The 16,686-nt window shown below is 45.9% G+C and overlaps 1 protein-coding gene across 1 annotated transcript in view; it reads right to left on the reverse strand.

Moving 5' to 3' along the window:
* The window catches only part of LOC122939281 (cytochrome P450 2C39-like), a 120,528-nt gene that overhangs the window by 70,171 nt on the left and 33,671 nt on the right, over window positions 1-16,686 (reverse strand). Inside the window, exons 2-3 of the mRNA XM_044295354.1 lie at window positions 10,691-10,872; window positions 2,566-2,728 (exon numbers count right to left, since the gene is read on the reverse strand). Of these exons, the coding sequence (XP_044151289.1) occupies window positions 2,566-2,728; window positions 10,691-10,867 (340 nt within the window). The 5' untranslated portion in view covers window positions 10,868-10,872. The remainder of the gene's footprint in view (window positions 1-2,565; window positions 2,729-10,690; window positions 10,873-16,686) is intronic.

Here is a 16,686-nt window from a genome sequence, read left to right on the forward strand (position 1 = left end):
ATGCTATCACTTGGGCCAAGCGACAAAAACTACCCCTTGTGCTACTAAGCACAGATGCTGAAAAGGCCTTTGATAGAGTAGACTGGCTTTTCTATGCAATGCTGAATCGTCCTCTCCTGCACTGGTCACATGACGGTGACATCATCGCAGGTCCTTTTCAGCTACTGCATTTAGCACTGATCACAGGTCCTTCTGCTCTTGCAGGGCATTAGCTTCAATTGTATTGCCCTCCCGAGGATAGCAATACAGTTGGATCTGCCTGGAAGGCAGTACATTCGGGTCCTGGGACAAAACATCAGGGGCCCAGGCCCCAAATGTTTTAACCTAGCAACACCCCTGGAACCAGGACAGATAAAGGAAGTAGGCCAGGGCTTGCCTGCTGGACCTGCAATTAATCTGACATTGAACTACCCCTCTGAGTTGTGTACAGACCAAGGGTAGGCCTGAATACCAGGATATACGTGATCCCAGTATGCTATGAGAGAGTATAAAGTGAGCCTTGTGGAGAGGAGAGAGTTTCTTATCCTATGGACCCATTAGCATCCTATGTGAGACAGGAGTTAGCCTACGGTGCCTGTTCACACTCTACAGCAAAGTACAAGCTGTATGTGGAGCCGCATTCCTCTATGGACACTTGTGAAATTGTGAGTAAGCGAAGAAGGCAAGACACGTGTGTAATGGCCATGTGAAGCAGTTTATTGATGTCTGTATACTCCACACCTGGCAGATAGTCAATAGCCCAAGTGTGATCAAAGACAATACCTCACCAAGAGCCTGTTACCAGGATTACAGCCGACGCTAACTGGATGTCCATTATATGGATTATAACGACCTCTGCCATGTAAATGAACTGCACAATCCACCTCAAGGCAATTGATTTAGTAGTAAGTTATAGTTATTTAATTGTACTGCCTCTTCTTCATTCTACACTTCATCTGCACCTAATGGTGCTGGCGTCACGAACACCAGGGACCCTGCCTCCATGGCACCTAAAACCCTACCACCATAGGCAACTCAACCACCATCTGGAGGGGGGGGGGGGTCCCTGAACAACAGAGTGTTCACCGAAGGAACTGGTGCTGTCCTTCCAAGGGTAGGCCTTACTCCTAACCAGGAGACGTCACCCGGTTATGAGTAAGAACTGCTAAGTTCGAAGCATGTAACCCGGGCGGTGGAGGGAGTTGATGTCTGTATAGCTGTATTTTAACCGAAGACAAAGATAACGGCAACATATACAACCCTGGATGCTGGAAATTCTTTTCTGCATTTGTACCAAGGACTTGTCCGGTCTGTTCCGCGCAGCTAGAATGTAATCTGTTTATTGATATTGCTGAGGATTAGAGTGTTCTCTACACTGTGCAGATACATCAGCAGTTTGATTGTACTGTGTGAAAAAAAACACAAAGATGGCTGAAACTGTAAAAAACAAAACTAAACAAAAAAAAAAAACACACAAGTATATATTATGAACATCTACTAAAACATACATTAGCTTCGTACCATAATGCCCGAGTATACTTGTATTTTTTTGCCTCTGTTACTATGTCATTCATGAGTGAGGTGCCATGTCAGGGTCCACATACTAAAGCTGCCACCACACTGCTACAATACCGCAGAGTCAAGCAAAGTAGCTAGTGCAGCGAGCCCTGAGGACCCAGTGCAGAGAATGAGAGTGGTAGTGGCCCTGATGGAGCACTGTCACGGTTTACTCCCACAGGCTGTTACTCCCCGGTTTTAAAGATAAAGAGACTAGAAGTGAACTTAAAAAAAAGAAATCTACATTACCAAGTGTACTTTAGGTGCTTTCATTTGCAGCATATTCCAAGTGCAATTCTCTGGCACCAGTAAAGATGTTTGAGACAGGTCGGTTGGTTGCAGTTTAGTAATTATATTGTACTGGCCTAGTAGTATTGTGGGTGATGGGTGTCTTAGCTGTAGTCCCTCACCTCACAGTGGTGTATTTCATGATGGTCTTAGCTGTTTACTCTGCTTTCTGATTCTTCTCAAGCAGCTGCCTGAGGATCTCTTTAGCTTTTCTCCCTGGAGAATCCCTCTTAGGAACAGCTCAGGAGTGCGCTTCCTCTCCTCTGTGTGTGTTTCTGTGCGGTTTTGGGGCAGATTTGTTGCAGATATTCTTCACATAAATCTGCACTGTGGGCAGGCACCCTAAGAAAAGTTGCAAATGATGCAGATTTGTGTGCAGAAAACCGGCACCAAAACCGCACATAAATCCACACTATATTTTGCTGTTTTGGTGCAGATTTTCTGTTTATATTAACAACCCCCTGAAGTCTATGGGGAAAACGACTCTACAGATGACTCGGAATCGCACAATTGAAATGCTACAGATTAAAAAATTGGCACAATACTTAAATTTCTTACCCTAAGGAAAAAAAAGCTAAGTGTACATGAGATTCACTTTGCCGTTACTGTATTAATAAAATCTGGGCAGAAAAACTGTAGTCTGCACCGTGTGCGGCCACCAGTACAAAGCGCGATTTACTTGTGTCTTTTTCCAAACTGAGTAACTTCCATGAACATAAACATATATTGTGCTAATCTCACCGTATCCCTTGCTGAAGGCGTGCATGGCTGGGATAGTTGGTCGTCCACTGAATTGATCTCGGTGATCTACAAGGGCTTCTTTCACCGTCTCATAACCATACAGAACGATCACAGGTTCTGACATTTTCCAGATGGTGAAAACTGTGCCGTATTCCTGGCTGAGCTGATGGAGAAAACACACGAGTGAGGAAAATGCCACTAAGAATGAGCTACTTCACCCATCCAACAAGATAAAACAGGAAAGAGGTCGACCTCCTCATCAGTACCTATACTAGCTGGCATGGCTGAGTGAGTACTCACCCTCCTCGCTACAGGTTGCTCATGACTTCTCCCGCCTTCTTGGTACTAACTCCTTTAGGAGTTGGCTTATAAAGGGCTAATCTGTCCCCGGCCAATGGCAGCAGTTCCTGAGGCAAATAGCTTGCCCACTGACCGCTCTTGCCTTTCTCCTTGATGCCATCAGTGTTTCTTGACCCGCCTTGTCTGGCATCTGAACAAGATGACTCCTATAAGTAGCAGCTTGGTGGCGCCTGCAGCAAAGCCCAGATCCATATATGGGGGTTAAAAGGGAAAGAAAAAAACAAAAACACACACAGGGGTCCACCTTGATAATGCTTTCAGAAGTGTGACCAAGACAAACCCAGTCAGTGGCACACTTTTACATCCACTGCACTATAATTTATTCTGGACATGAACCCTGCTGAAGTTGGGGGTCACAAGATCTGTCCAAAGAGCTGATTCAGCAAAGTCACCATGCTACAATAGGAGAACACCATTTCTGCACATCTGGACTCCATGAACCTTAACCATATTCTGCCTCACATTCACGAGGTAACAGATTGCATATGCCACTTCTGCCATGGTATGAAGGAAACTCTAAGACTTGCCGTGGCGGTCTTAAACAGTGCACCAAACAAACACTTTGAACTCCCAGCCTTCCTGTTCTCCACAGATTATGCCAAAGTGGCCTTTACTGTGTCCATTTTATCTGGTCAAGCATTGGCTTGAGACACACCACTTTGGCAACATGGATATTACCTGAGTGCTAGCCTGCATGAGTTCCCGGCAACCTTGTGTAGGGTCTTCAAACAGCCTTGCTACATCCCACATTGACATCTTGACTGTGGGACAGTATGCAATTCAGTTCAACACCCTGTCCTCTGAGTTGTCCTGGAATAGCCAAGCTTTGGTACCAGCTTACTAGGAGGATGTCACGGTGGGGAGTGTGGGGGGGGGGGGGACGCCCCAAACACCGAAGGTAAACTGAAATAGAAATTAGGCCTGGACACAGTGAGCAGGACTCCTCCTAATGCCACCCTCATCCTAGCCCTGACTCCTATCCATACGAGCAGACCTAGATGGTTGGACGGCTCATACACCGAAACCTCGGACCCAGAGTCGCCCTGATGATCCCTGAAAAATGCCAGGAACTAGAGGCGAACTGTTCCTCCAAGATACGGATGAACAGGAGTCTCACACCAGCCTAGATGCAAGGAAAGGGGAAGACAGTAAAAAGCAACTGGATTGGCAGGTAAGAACCCAGAACAACTAGCACTTACCTGCCGCAGCAACAGGAAGACAAACCAACACACCAGTAACTGCTTGGACCCCCATGCGGACAGGGTGCATGGCTGCCCCAGGCAGAGTTTCTCACTGACTTGTTGTCCCCCATCCGGGGTACCCTGGAGCTCTCTCACCAAAGGCACAGACAGACAGGGAAGTGTCTAGCATCCACGCAGGATGGTACACACCAAAACAGACCAGACATGGAACAACTAGACATTCAACACAAACCTTGAACATAAACTAGGGATCGACCGATTATCGGTTTAACCAATATTATCAGCCGATATTCAGTATTTTGACCGTTAGGAACACGGATCACGCTGCTGTCAGCGCTCTCCGTGCTCCCTCAGCAGCACAGGGGAGAAGGAAGCAGTGTCCCCCTTCCCCTGTGCTGCTGCCGCCAATGAGAGGAAGGAGGACAAGAGAAGGGGAGGGGCTATGGCCACTGCGCCACCAATGAAGATACCGCTCTCATTAATTCATATACAGGAGGCGAGAGCTGGCTGCAGAATCACATAGCCGGCTCCCGACCTCTATGAGCAATAGCTTCGATCTGCGGTAGTTAAATCCTCAGGTGCCGCGGATCGCAGCTACAGCTCAGAGGTCGGGAGCCGGCTATGTGATTCTGCAGCCAGCTCCCGCCTCCTGTATATGAATTAATGAGAGATTTCTCTTCATTGGTGGCGCAGTGCGCCCTCCACCCACGCGCCCACCCCCAGTATAAATCATTGGAGGCAATGGCCACAGGATCCCCTCGCCCCTGCTCCTCCGATCGGAGCCCTAGCAGTGTAATCCTGGGGCTCCGATCGGTTACCATGGCAGCCAGGACGCTATTGAAGCCCTGACTGCCATGGTAAGCTCCATGCTGCTGTGTGCACAAAGCACAGAGCAGCAGGGACAGTGTGAGCTCCTAGTCCCTAAGGGGGCTAAAAGTTAGTAAAACATAATAATATTATTATTGTTATTAATAATAATTAACAATAAACATTAATTTGCAGCAGATTTGTGTAGGATTATTATTATTATTATTTTTTTTAATGAAAATTCCCAGAATATCTGTATAAATTATTGGTTATCGGCCTGAAAGTTCACAAATTTAAATCGGTATCGGCCCTAAAAAATAAAAATCAATATCGGTCGATCCCTAACAAACTACACGATACATAGAAACGGTTAAAGTAGGAAGACATGGTAACAATGGGATGACATTGATGTCTCACTAGGTGGCCCCCTCAATAACTGGGCAGATGGAATACCCAACAGAGGCTGGACAACAACTAAACACCAGGTTACCAGCCACAGGCAATATAAGCACCTAGAGACCACACCCAGCCAGGTAGTTAACCCCACAAGCACCAGACAGGGAAGGGAAACCTTAAATGCTGCATAAACTACACGTTGCCCCAGGCAAACAGCATGCACGGCAAACACAGACTGAGACACAGCAGTGACAGAGGGTTTGACAGGTTGAATCAAAGACGAGCTTGCAGGCAGAGAGCCGTCATGCTCTCTGGATAAGTTAATCAATATGGCTACTCACAGATTTGCGTTTCTGACAACAGCTCAGAGTCTACTTAGGAGAAAATGCCACATCTGGCACCTTCATTCCAGAGCTCCTTACTCCTCTCCTCACCTGCCTTTCAAGTAGAACCCATACACCTAGAACAAGCCAAGGTGTCTGAGGAGGACCATCAATGCAGATGCAACAAGTTGTACCTTTAATGTAATGCAAAGAATCACCCTCTTAAGCCAGGAAACTCTAGCTCCTAGAGTTGGTAGGAGCGTTAACCCTACAGTAGGTGAAGATGACTTTTCTCAGAAACTGGCAATACCAGTTCTATCTTGCAAGGGGGTGTGTCACTTCAGCAAGTGGCCCGTTTGCCATATGCCTCTGACTTAGTTTAGTTTACGGACATTGCTCATTTGCTGTCTGCCTCTGACTTTGTTTACAGACCTTGCTTGATCTCTGCCTGCCCTGAATACATACTTCCCCTCAGTGCTTGCACCGGTATCTCTGATCCCCTGGTCAGCTGCCACTGACTCGGGGACTGCTCTGGAGTGGCACCTGGCAACTACGTAACGGCCCAAGCCTATCTTCACCATCAGAGGCTCTAGTGAAGACCAGGTAGTTGCTTAGTCACGCCCCTCCCGAGTATAGCCAGTCAGTGGCACAGTGGGTCCACACCATCTTGCATAACAGTTTGCTCAGGCCATCAACCCCGTTGATCTTAACCCTTCCAGTCTCACCAGGAGCTGGTCCAAAAGCGTGAGTGTCAGGATCAAATCCTGTCATATTTAGGTAATGTAAAAAAAATAAAAATAAAATGACCTGATGTCTGCTAATCCAGCATCATCGTGTTCCTCTGCCATGGTTATCCCGGCTCCTGCTACGCCATCTTCCTATGTACCAGGATCTGGACCTCGCCTTTCAGCTCCTCCATGCTTCAATGGTGACCTAAGCAGTCCCGGGGGTTCATAAATCAATGCACCTTTCATTTTGAACTCTTGCCTCACCAATTTGCCTCGGACCGAGCTAAAGTGGCTTTTCTTATGTCACACCTTACTGGAGAGGCACTGGCCTGGATCAACCCTCTCTGGAAAAGGAATGACCCAGTCATAACGGATCTACAGGCCTTCCTAGAAGCCTTCCGCAGCGAGTTCGACAAACCAGGACAACAGCTCAGCCACATCCTCTATACTGCGGCTGCGTCTAGGTAGCCAATCCGTGGGCCAGTATTCAGTCCAGTTCGGTACGCTGGCCTCTGAACTAGGCTGGAATAATGAGGCACTCGTGGCTACCTTTAGGTCTCTGTGGGAAAAATAAGGACAAGCTGGCCGGAAGGGATGTTCCTTCTACCTTGGATGATGTCATCTCCCTGGCTACTCGAATTGATTTGCGTTTCCAGGAATAAGCCAGAGAGGTGGCACGTGAGGGGAGACCTTTTCGCCTGGAGTCTTCCCTTCAGCAAGCTCCTACCCCTCAGCCTTCCATGTGGTCTGCAGTTCCAGAGCCCATGCAGGTCAACCGAGGACTTTGTTTCTATTGTGGTGGTTCTGATCAATTTCTCCGTGCTTGTCCCCTGAAGCCGTAAAACTCCTGAGCCTAGGGTCTGTTTGAGAGGTGAAGATAGATAATTCCTCTCTACCCCTGACTCTACCGGCAACTTTGTCGTTTGCGGATAATCCGTTTACAGAGACTGCTCTTCTGGACTCTGGATCGGCAGGAAACTTCCTGCAGCAAGCCATAGTGGATCGATATCGTATTCCATTCTCATGCCTGCAAAGACCATTGATGGTGTCACCTGTCGATGGATGGGCTCTGAGTCCATACCATTTTCTACTGAACCTGTGAAACTACAGGTGGGAGCTCTCCATATGGAAGAATTTTTGTTTTTGGATTCTTCCAAGTCTGTCTCATCCTCTCCTTTTGGGGCTACCATGGCTCTGTATCTATGAACCTGTTCTTGAGTGGAAGTCTGGAGAGGTGTTTCGTTGGGGACAGTCCTGCCTTGGAAAATGTCTGTCTTTCTCCTGTTCAGCCTGCTCGGTTACCCCAGGTAGCACCAAATCTTGAAGATCTGCCTGCAGGTTTTTTTTTTTAAACCTGTCTCAGCTCCTGTTGCGGTCAGTGATGAAAAAGGTCTGAGGTAAAAGCTATTCTGGGGATGAAGAGTAGAGGTAAAACCCTGTTTCTTGTGGATTGCCAGGGGTTTGGTCCCGAGGAAAGATCTTGGGAACCTAGAGAGAACATCATGCCCCTCTTCTGATTTTTTTTTTGTCTAGGGCCAGGCCTCAGGAGAGGGGGGGGGGGGATACTGTTAGCCCAGCGGTCTATGCCGGCACTGCTGCTCCTAACCGCAGGCACGGCCCCGGGCTACCTCTTTCCCTCCTGCTGCCATGCTGACAAGCGCAGGCAGCAGGTAGCTTAACTGTTGCATCAGTGCTCCATGCAGAGTTTACTTCCTGCTGGAGACCTGTACTGTTAGGGCTTGCATGGGTGCGTCTTTCCTGACTTGTGAGGCAGCACGTACACGCCCTCTGTCTCACCAGCCTATGGCTGGATTGCAGGAAGTATTTAAAGGCACTTCCTACCACAGGAAGATGCCTGAGCACCCCACGGTCACTAGCGTGCCTAGTTCCAGATGTGAAGGGGTTTTTCAAGTTCTGCTTTGCTGTGTACCGGACTCTGCTTTTGGAATTATTGTATTTTGCCTGTTTGCCGCCTGCCTCGGACTTAGTTTACGGACCTTGCTTAATATCTGTCTGCCCTGACCATGTACTTCACCTCGGTGCTTGCACCAGTATCTCTGACCCCCTGGTCAGCTGCCACCGACTTGGGGACTGCTCTGGAGTAGCACCTGGCAACTACCCTAATGGCCTAAGCCTTTACTCACCATCAGATGCTCTAGTGAAGACCAGGTAGTTGCTTGGTAATGCCCCTCCAGAGTATTGCCAGTCCGTGACGCAGTGGGTCCACACCCACTTACATAACAAGTAAGAGCTGGAGTAGTGCTGACCCTGGAGACCTCTAGTGGCAATACTCAGGCATGTTGTATCTCCTAAAAATACATCATCTTCTGCTGAGCTGAACTATTCTATTGGACCTCTCAAGCTTATTGCAATCAGGTGTTTGAGAAGGCAACAGCGCTCTCAGTAGCACCGCAGCCTTTTCTCTGCTTTCCGTAGGCCAAGTGAAGACACATTGATTGGTCACGTGGCCTAGGCACAGCTCAGTCCTATTGAAGTGAATGGGGCTGAGCTGTGATACCAAGTACAGCAGCTTTACAATGTACGATGCTGTACTTGGTAAGCAGGGAGAAGGAGGAGGCGCTCATAGGAGGGCTGGTGTCTTCTCAAACAGCTGATCGGCGGTGGTCCCAGGTGTCGGACCCCCACCGATCAGGTACTGATGACCTATCCAGATGATAGATCATCGGTTATAAAGTCTTGGAAAAAACTTTTAATTACTCAACATTATAGCTGGCCTACACTTTCCCAAGACATCTGATTATGTTGTCGCATGTCACATGTGCAGAAAACAAGTCATCTTGTTATGGTAAAGATCTCCCCTTTCTTGTGTCAGATTCTCCTTGGCAACATATTGATATGGACTTTATCAGTGATCTGCCTCCATCCTTTAGTCATACTGTGCTCTGAGTGGTTGTGGACCATTTCTCCAAAATGGTTAATTTTGTTCCTCTGACTGGTCTTCCTCTTGCTGTTCATCTCAATAACCTAGATCCATTTGAATGTTTGTCCCAACACCTTGTCTGATTGCAGAGTTCAATTCATGCCAAGTTTCTGGAGATCTCTCTGTAGACTCCTATAGTGAAGAAGGATTATTCACCTGCTTATCATCCTCAGCCTAATGGGTAGGTAGAGTGTGTTAACCACGTATTAGGTACTGATCTGCAGAAGCCACCTTGTTGTTGGTAGATGGGCCCAATACGTTTGATCAAAAATTTCCAGAAATAGCTTCAATTTTCCTTGATTAGTAGATCTAGCAACAATGCAATTTAGATAAATCCCTAGTTCCAATGTTTTCATTTACAGTACAAGTGTGTTGCCATATACTGTTTGCTGCTCTCTGTATACTGTCCAGTGTCATCTCCTCCAGTGTCCAAAACACCACTTTTGTTAAATTAACGAGGATCCATGAGGATTTTCACACCTCCAGCTGAGAACAATGAATAGATCTGCACTTCCTAATGGTGCCCCATCATGCCACGGTCAGTATGCCTACCATCATGTTCGATACCAAATGGATGCTGCCAACATCATGTCACTGCCATTGTGTGCCTGCCTACCATCATGTTCTGTATTATCTGGCTGGTGCTCAGAGGTGTAGCCATTGTGGATGCATGGGGAGCTGCTGCTGTGGGGCCTAAACTTGGAAGGGGCCTTCACGGGAGAAGATTCTATTGTCAGGGCCTCCTCAAAAGTATTATATACAGTGACATAACATACAGTGTATACATTTAGGAAATGGACAGCTGCTGGGCCTAGTCTGAGATAAGGATCTTGACTAGCCAGAGGAGTGAGGGTTGCAAGAGGAGCAGAGGATTGCTGGGGGTTGGAGGCCTGTTCAAAAAAGTTGCTGTGGGACCCAGTCAGTTCTAGTTTCACCACTGCTGGCGCTGCTGCAACTCTCTGCTGATAATCCCCTTATTGCCATTTCCATTATCTATACTGCCACTACCATTACTTCTTCAAAGCTGACCCTACTATGACTACCTCTAAACAGCCCACACATTTACTGCCTTGTATGTTCCATGCCATTCTGCTACTATGGCAACCACATGCCACTATTACCCTACCCTTTCCACCACCACATTGTACTACTGGCTCGCCAAATAAAAAGGGATAATTCTTAGATCATTTTAATAGACTTTATAAGACCTGTACTGACGTATATATACCTAAATATGCTAATTGGGCCTGTCAGTGTCCCTTTAAGGTTTTAACATACAATAAGTGAGCCCACATTCAATTAATATTGTACAATATGTATGAGCGTTACCCAGCATGCACTGCCTCATGTCTCCTTGTAAACACTTACCTTTTGGAACTTCATAGTGACGTTTCTTAAGTCCATGTATTTGGGAGTCCCCAGCACAGGGATTGGGCTAGGTCCCGGGGGCAGGGATCGGTATCTGTGCTGTCTGGCCCATGATATGAGAATAAACAAAGTGAGGAGGGAGACGAGAGAAAGTGCAAGGACAGTGAGCAGCTCCATGGCCCCTGTGATTAGAAACATACAGAGAAGTGGATGATTAGTTCCACATTATCTTACCAAATTAGACCAAATATCCATCCTAAAGGGTTTAACCCTATCCTGACCACACAGTGCAGGATTATAGAATTTCTGACCCAACATACAGTACAGACCAAAAGTTTGGACACACCTTCTCATTCAAAGAGTTTTCTTTATGTTCATGACTATGAAAATTGTAGATTCACACTGAGCATCAAAACTATGAATTAACACATGTGGAATTATATACATAACAAAAAAGTGTGAAACAACTGAAAATATGTCATATTCTAGGTTCTTCATAATCAAAGCCACCTTTTGCTTTGATTACTGCTTTGCACACTCTTGGCATTCTCTTGATGAGCTTCAAGAGGTAGTCACCTGAAATGGTCTTCCAACAGTCTTGAAGGAGTTCCCAGAGATGCTTAGAACTTGTTGGCCCTTTGCCTTCACTCTGCGGTCCAGCTCACCCCAAACCATCTTGATTGGGTTCAGGTCCGGTGACTGTAGAGGCCAGGTCATCTGGCGTAGCACCCCATCACTCTCCTTCATGGTCAAATAGCCCTTACACAGCCTGGAGGTGTGTTTGGGGTCATTGTCCTGTTGAAAAATAAATGATGGTCCAACTAAATGCAAACCGGATGGAATAGCATGCTGCTGCAAGATGCTGTGGTAGCCATGCTGGTTCAGTATGCCTTCAATTTTGAATAAATCCCCAACAGTGTCACCAGCAAAGCACCTCCACACCATCACACCTCCTCCTCCATGCTTCACGGTGGGAACCAGGCATGTAGAGTCCATCCGTTCACCTTTTCTGCGTCGCACAAAGACACGGTGGTTGGAACCAAAGATCTCAAATTTGGACTCATCAGACCAAAGCACAGATTTCCACTGGTCTAATGTCCATTCCTTGTGTTCTTTAGCCCAAACAAGTCTCTTCTGCTTGTTGCCTGTCCTTAGCAGTGGTTTCTTAGCAGATATTCTACCATGAAGGCCTGATTCACACAGTCTCCTCTTAACAGTTGTTCTAGAGATGTGTCTGCTGCTAGAACTCTGGGTGGCATTGACCTGGTGTCTAATCTGAGCTGCCTTTTAACCTGCGATTTCTGAGGCTGGTGACTCTGATGAACTTATCCTCCGCAGCAGAGGTGACTCTTGGTCTTCCTTTCCTGGGGCGGTCCGCATGTGAGCCAGTTTCTTTGTAGCGCTTGATGTTTTTTTTGACTGCACTTGGGGACACTTTCAAAGTTTTCCCAATTTTTCGGACTGACTGACCTTCATTTCTTAAAGTAATGATGGCCACTCGTTTTTCTTTACTTAGCTACTTTTTTCTTGCCATAATACAAATTCTAACAGTCTATTCAGTAGGACTATCAGCTGTGTATCCACCTGACTTCTCCACAACGCAACTGATGGTCCCAACCCCATTTATAGGGCAAGAAATCCCACTTATTAAACCTGACAGGGCACACCTGTGAAGTGAAGACCATTTCAGGTGACTACCTCTTGAAGCTCATCAAGAGAATGCCAAGAGTGTGCAAAGCAGTAATCAAAGCAAAAGGTGGCTACTTTGAAGAACCTAGAATATGACATATTTTCTGTTGTTTCACACTTTTTTTGTGTATATAATTCCACATGTGTTAATTCATAGTTTTGATGCCTTCAGTGTGAATCTACAATTGTCATAGTCATGAAAATAAAGAAAACTCTTAGAATGAGAAGGTGCGTCCAAACTTTTGGTCTATACTGTACACCTTGGTGACAGAGAATTATGCTAATATGAAGTAACCTGCATTATCATTAAGGCATCCAATAAATGTGAATACATGACAGTTACAATGTAGTAGTCATACGGAGGTCCCCGATAACTGTAAGAGGGTCACTGAATACAGGAATCATTAAATATAGAGATTACTTCTACAGGAGTCCCTGACACAGGAGATATACACCATAGATACTGGAATTATTTCTCTACTTCTGTAGTGCCCTGGAGCAAAGGTACTTTGGAGTCTGGACATTTGTGGACATTTGCCCCTATTGCTGCTATGCAAAGGAAGTGCACTTTTTTTTCTTTATTAATTTTAATAGATACAAGTATATCAAGAATAATAAACCTTCCCACGTATTCTTATTCATTAACAATATAAGTAATAAACAGCCATATATAGGTATAAGTGGTATACAACCGTATATAATCACGTAACCCCTTGTACCTTCCTGTTGCTTTGTCTTGTGCTGATGGGGGCAGAAAAAAAAAAGGGAGATGGAGAAGATGTTTTTTCTTTCTCCTCCTCTCGCGAGTCGCATGCCCACCTCCCCCGCCCGACCCTACCTCCCACCAACCTACTTTCTCAACAAATTTCTGCCATTTTTGGGCAAATATATGTTTTTTTTCTTAATTGATACCAAGTGAAATTCCTCTCTAGCCAGATTCTCCATTCATTAACTGTCGGTATTGTCCTAGCTGCCCAGTGTGCTACAATGGTTTCTCTGGCTGCTACTTCTCGGTCTTGAACAACATCAAATTTATCCATCACTCCCAAGACACAAACCTCAAAACAATTTGGGATTTTAAACGCATGGTACCTCTCTATTTTTTTATTCACCACCCTTCAGAATTGCTGGGTTTTTATACATGTCCATGCGAGTGCACTTTGAAGGATTAACACCGATTTATGCTGTTTACAAGTCTGTGGCAGCCGTGAGCAGCAACATTTTTTTCTGTTAGGCTATGCTTTTCCAGCTTCCCCCTCCCACTGGAAGAGTCTGTATTAGTTAGAAACTGTATAAAAATAGAGCAGTCAGAGCCCCTAGAACTCTGCAGATAGAGACCAGTGTTAAGTAGGAGAGACTATGCCAGACTGCAAGAGTGACCAAAAGACAATTCTAAGATAGGGATACCATGCCTAATGACTGAGCCGCAGACCCTCGATCTCCAGCCAATTGGGCATCAGCCTTCTGAGAGGGAAGGGACAGCTAGTTTAGGCTTTTTCTCAGCATTTAACCTTCTGCTAGGGAGGAGACTGGAGAAGCCAGCCGAGTGCCTTGCTTGTATTATTTTGCACTCAGGTTCCTCCAATAAAGAAGCTCACTGGTTTATCTATGGACTTATTTTCCATTGGAGTGCACCACACCATACTATCCCCTCCAGAGAGAAGCAACATGTGGTGTGGCGACACCTTGACAGTGTCCGGGTGGCCCAGTGTAGTGTTGGGACCACCTCAAACCTGATCACTGCACTTATACAACATATATATCAGATTCATCTATACAGGAGACATTAACTGTAGGGGTTACTTATACAGGAGTCACAGATACAGGTGTCACCTAATAGCAATGTAAACAGGTGACATGGTAGAGGAAAATCCAGTGAGAGGAATTAGTTTGATACCATATTTAGATTATTTTCTACTGAAATTCCAAATGCTTCAGTCTCAAATTCAAACAGTGATGGTATTCGTAGACAGACTGGGCTAACTAGTCAATATAAAAAATCCAATCTTGTACTGTGACAGATTCTTGAGCACGCTCAGAGGAGAATCTGAGGACCTTAACCTCGCATATCAGAAATCTTATCAGTCAGGCCCATATCTCTTCGGGTGATTATAAAGATGCTTAGATGAAGGGCTTTTTCAGTAGAGACAATTCCGTTGGCCAGAGAACACTGGAGACCTCTTCAGCAGCATCCACTTACCCACTGGAACAGGTCCTTAGAGGATCTGGAAGAATGCATGATTCTATCCTCAGAGATTGCTTCCTCTGGGACAGGATGGGGCACTCATGTTCTTGGTCTAGGGATCCAGGATCTTTGGAATCCACAATAGATGACTCCATCATTCAACTTCAAAATGTTGAAGTAAGCCTACAAACTTTAGTACATTTTCAGTCTCTGCTAGAGGGCAGAGCCATAAAAGTACAGTTGGACATTGCAGTATCTGTATGCTATCTAAATGGACCTGAAGCCACCGGGTCCCCACAGTTATTGAAACAGGCAATCCAAATTATGGCATGGGTAGAGGTCCATTCTTCAGAACATCAGTACACATAAGAGGAGTCGACAATAACTGGGCAGACAGATTAAGTCAACAGGCAGTTCAGGGAGAATGGGAACTATACCAGGAAGTATTCGATCAGACGGTTCAAGGAATGTATACACCAGGGATAGATTTGATGACCACCCAGAAAAAAAACTAAGATTCCACTGTTTTGTCAGGACTGATGTTTCAGTCTGTTGATGCCATCTTGCAAGCTGGGTTTTCTCAAGTTCTGAGGGGAATTGAGAGTTGGAAGGATTTGAGACAACATGGTGAAGTGGGTAGGGCCCTCCCTCTTGCAGCAAGAGCCCTGGGAAGCAGCTTGGACAGCATCATGACTCCTTGCAATTCATAGACTGAGTATTGCGAGCGAATCAACAGCAAAAGGCACCCCACTCAAATTTACCGGAACTGTCAGAAAATACCGTAACCAGACTGAATTCAGAGATTAGCACAGCAGAGAGAAAAAAGCCAAGTAATAAAGTTCACCTGCCAGTGCACCCTAAAACCTGCTGGAGCCAGGGAAAGATCAAATATTGGCTGGATGCAAGTTTATTCAAGTAAGGGTACTTTGACACTTGTGTTGTTTGATTCCGGCAGGCAGTTCCGTTGTAAACGGCAGGCAAACTGTATGCAAACGCATGTAATTTTTTCTGACTGATCAGGCATTTTTCAGACTGATCAGGCTGAAAAATGCCTGGTCAGAAAAATGCATTGCAATACCGGATCCGTTTTTCCAGTGTCATCCGGCAAAATGGATCCAGTATTTATTTTTTTCACATTTTTAAACGTCAATGTGGGAATTTGAATGTCGTATCTGGCCATCAGGCAAGTGTTCAGTTTTTTTGGCCAGTATCATCTCAGTCCTGAAAAGTCAAAAAGACTGAACTGAAGACATCCTGAACGGATTGCTCTCCATTCAGAGTGCATTAGTATAAAACTGATCAGTTAATTTCCGGTATTGAGCCCCTAGGACAGAACTCTATGCCGGAATTAAACAAGTACTACCCAGTGGCCTGTCTATATCACATCCACTATCACGTCAGTCAGCAGGACATCCTGGATCCCCCTACTGCTGCACAACAATCGCTCCAAACGGTGGATGCAGCCAAAGACCCTCCTGAGCAGCCCTGGTAGGCCTAACTACATGTTGGAGATGTTGCAACCTCTGCCAAATAGATCAAAGGTGTGCTGGACATAGCCAAGGAGCACCACCAAGTCTTCAGCAAACACCCCCTGGACTATGGTCAAACTCGCCTAATCCAGCACATCATTCAACCGGCACTCAAAGAAAGAAACAGGCCGGTGCCTCCTGCCATGTACCAGCAAGTGAAGATGGTCCAGGATAGGGAGATAGCTAACATCATCCAGGATAGTCACAACCCATGGGCTAGCCCTCTGGTCCTGGTGAAAAAGAAGGAGGGAACCATCAGTTTCTGCGTGAATTACTGCAAGAACAACAACATTACACACAAGAATACATACCCCCTGCCACTAATTGAGGATTCTCTGGCAGCCCTTGGCTCTAATCTGGATCTAAGGATCTAAGTAGCTATTGGCAAGTCCCTTGGCACCTGAAGATAAAGACAAAACAGTTTTCACTAACCCAATTGGTCTATTTGAGTTTAAATACATGCCATTCGGGTTGTGCAATTCCCCCGAGACCTTTCAGAGACTGATGTAGAGATGTCTTGGGCACAAAAACTTTGAGTCCCTTATTGCTGTTCCTGGATGATGTGATTATCTACCCCAAGTCTTACGAAGAGC

Source organism: Bufo gargarizans, chromosome 5 (genome assembly GCF_014858855.1).
Source record: "Bufo gargarizans isolate SCDJY-AF-19 chromosome 5, ASM1485885v1, whole genome shotgun sequence".
Taxonomy (NCBI): Eukaryota; Metazoa; Chordata; class Amphibia; order Anura; family Bufonidae; genus Bufo; species Bufo gargarizans.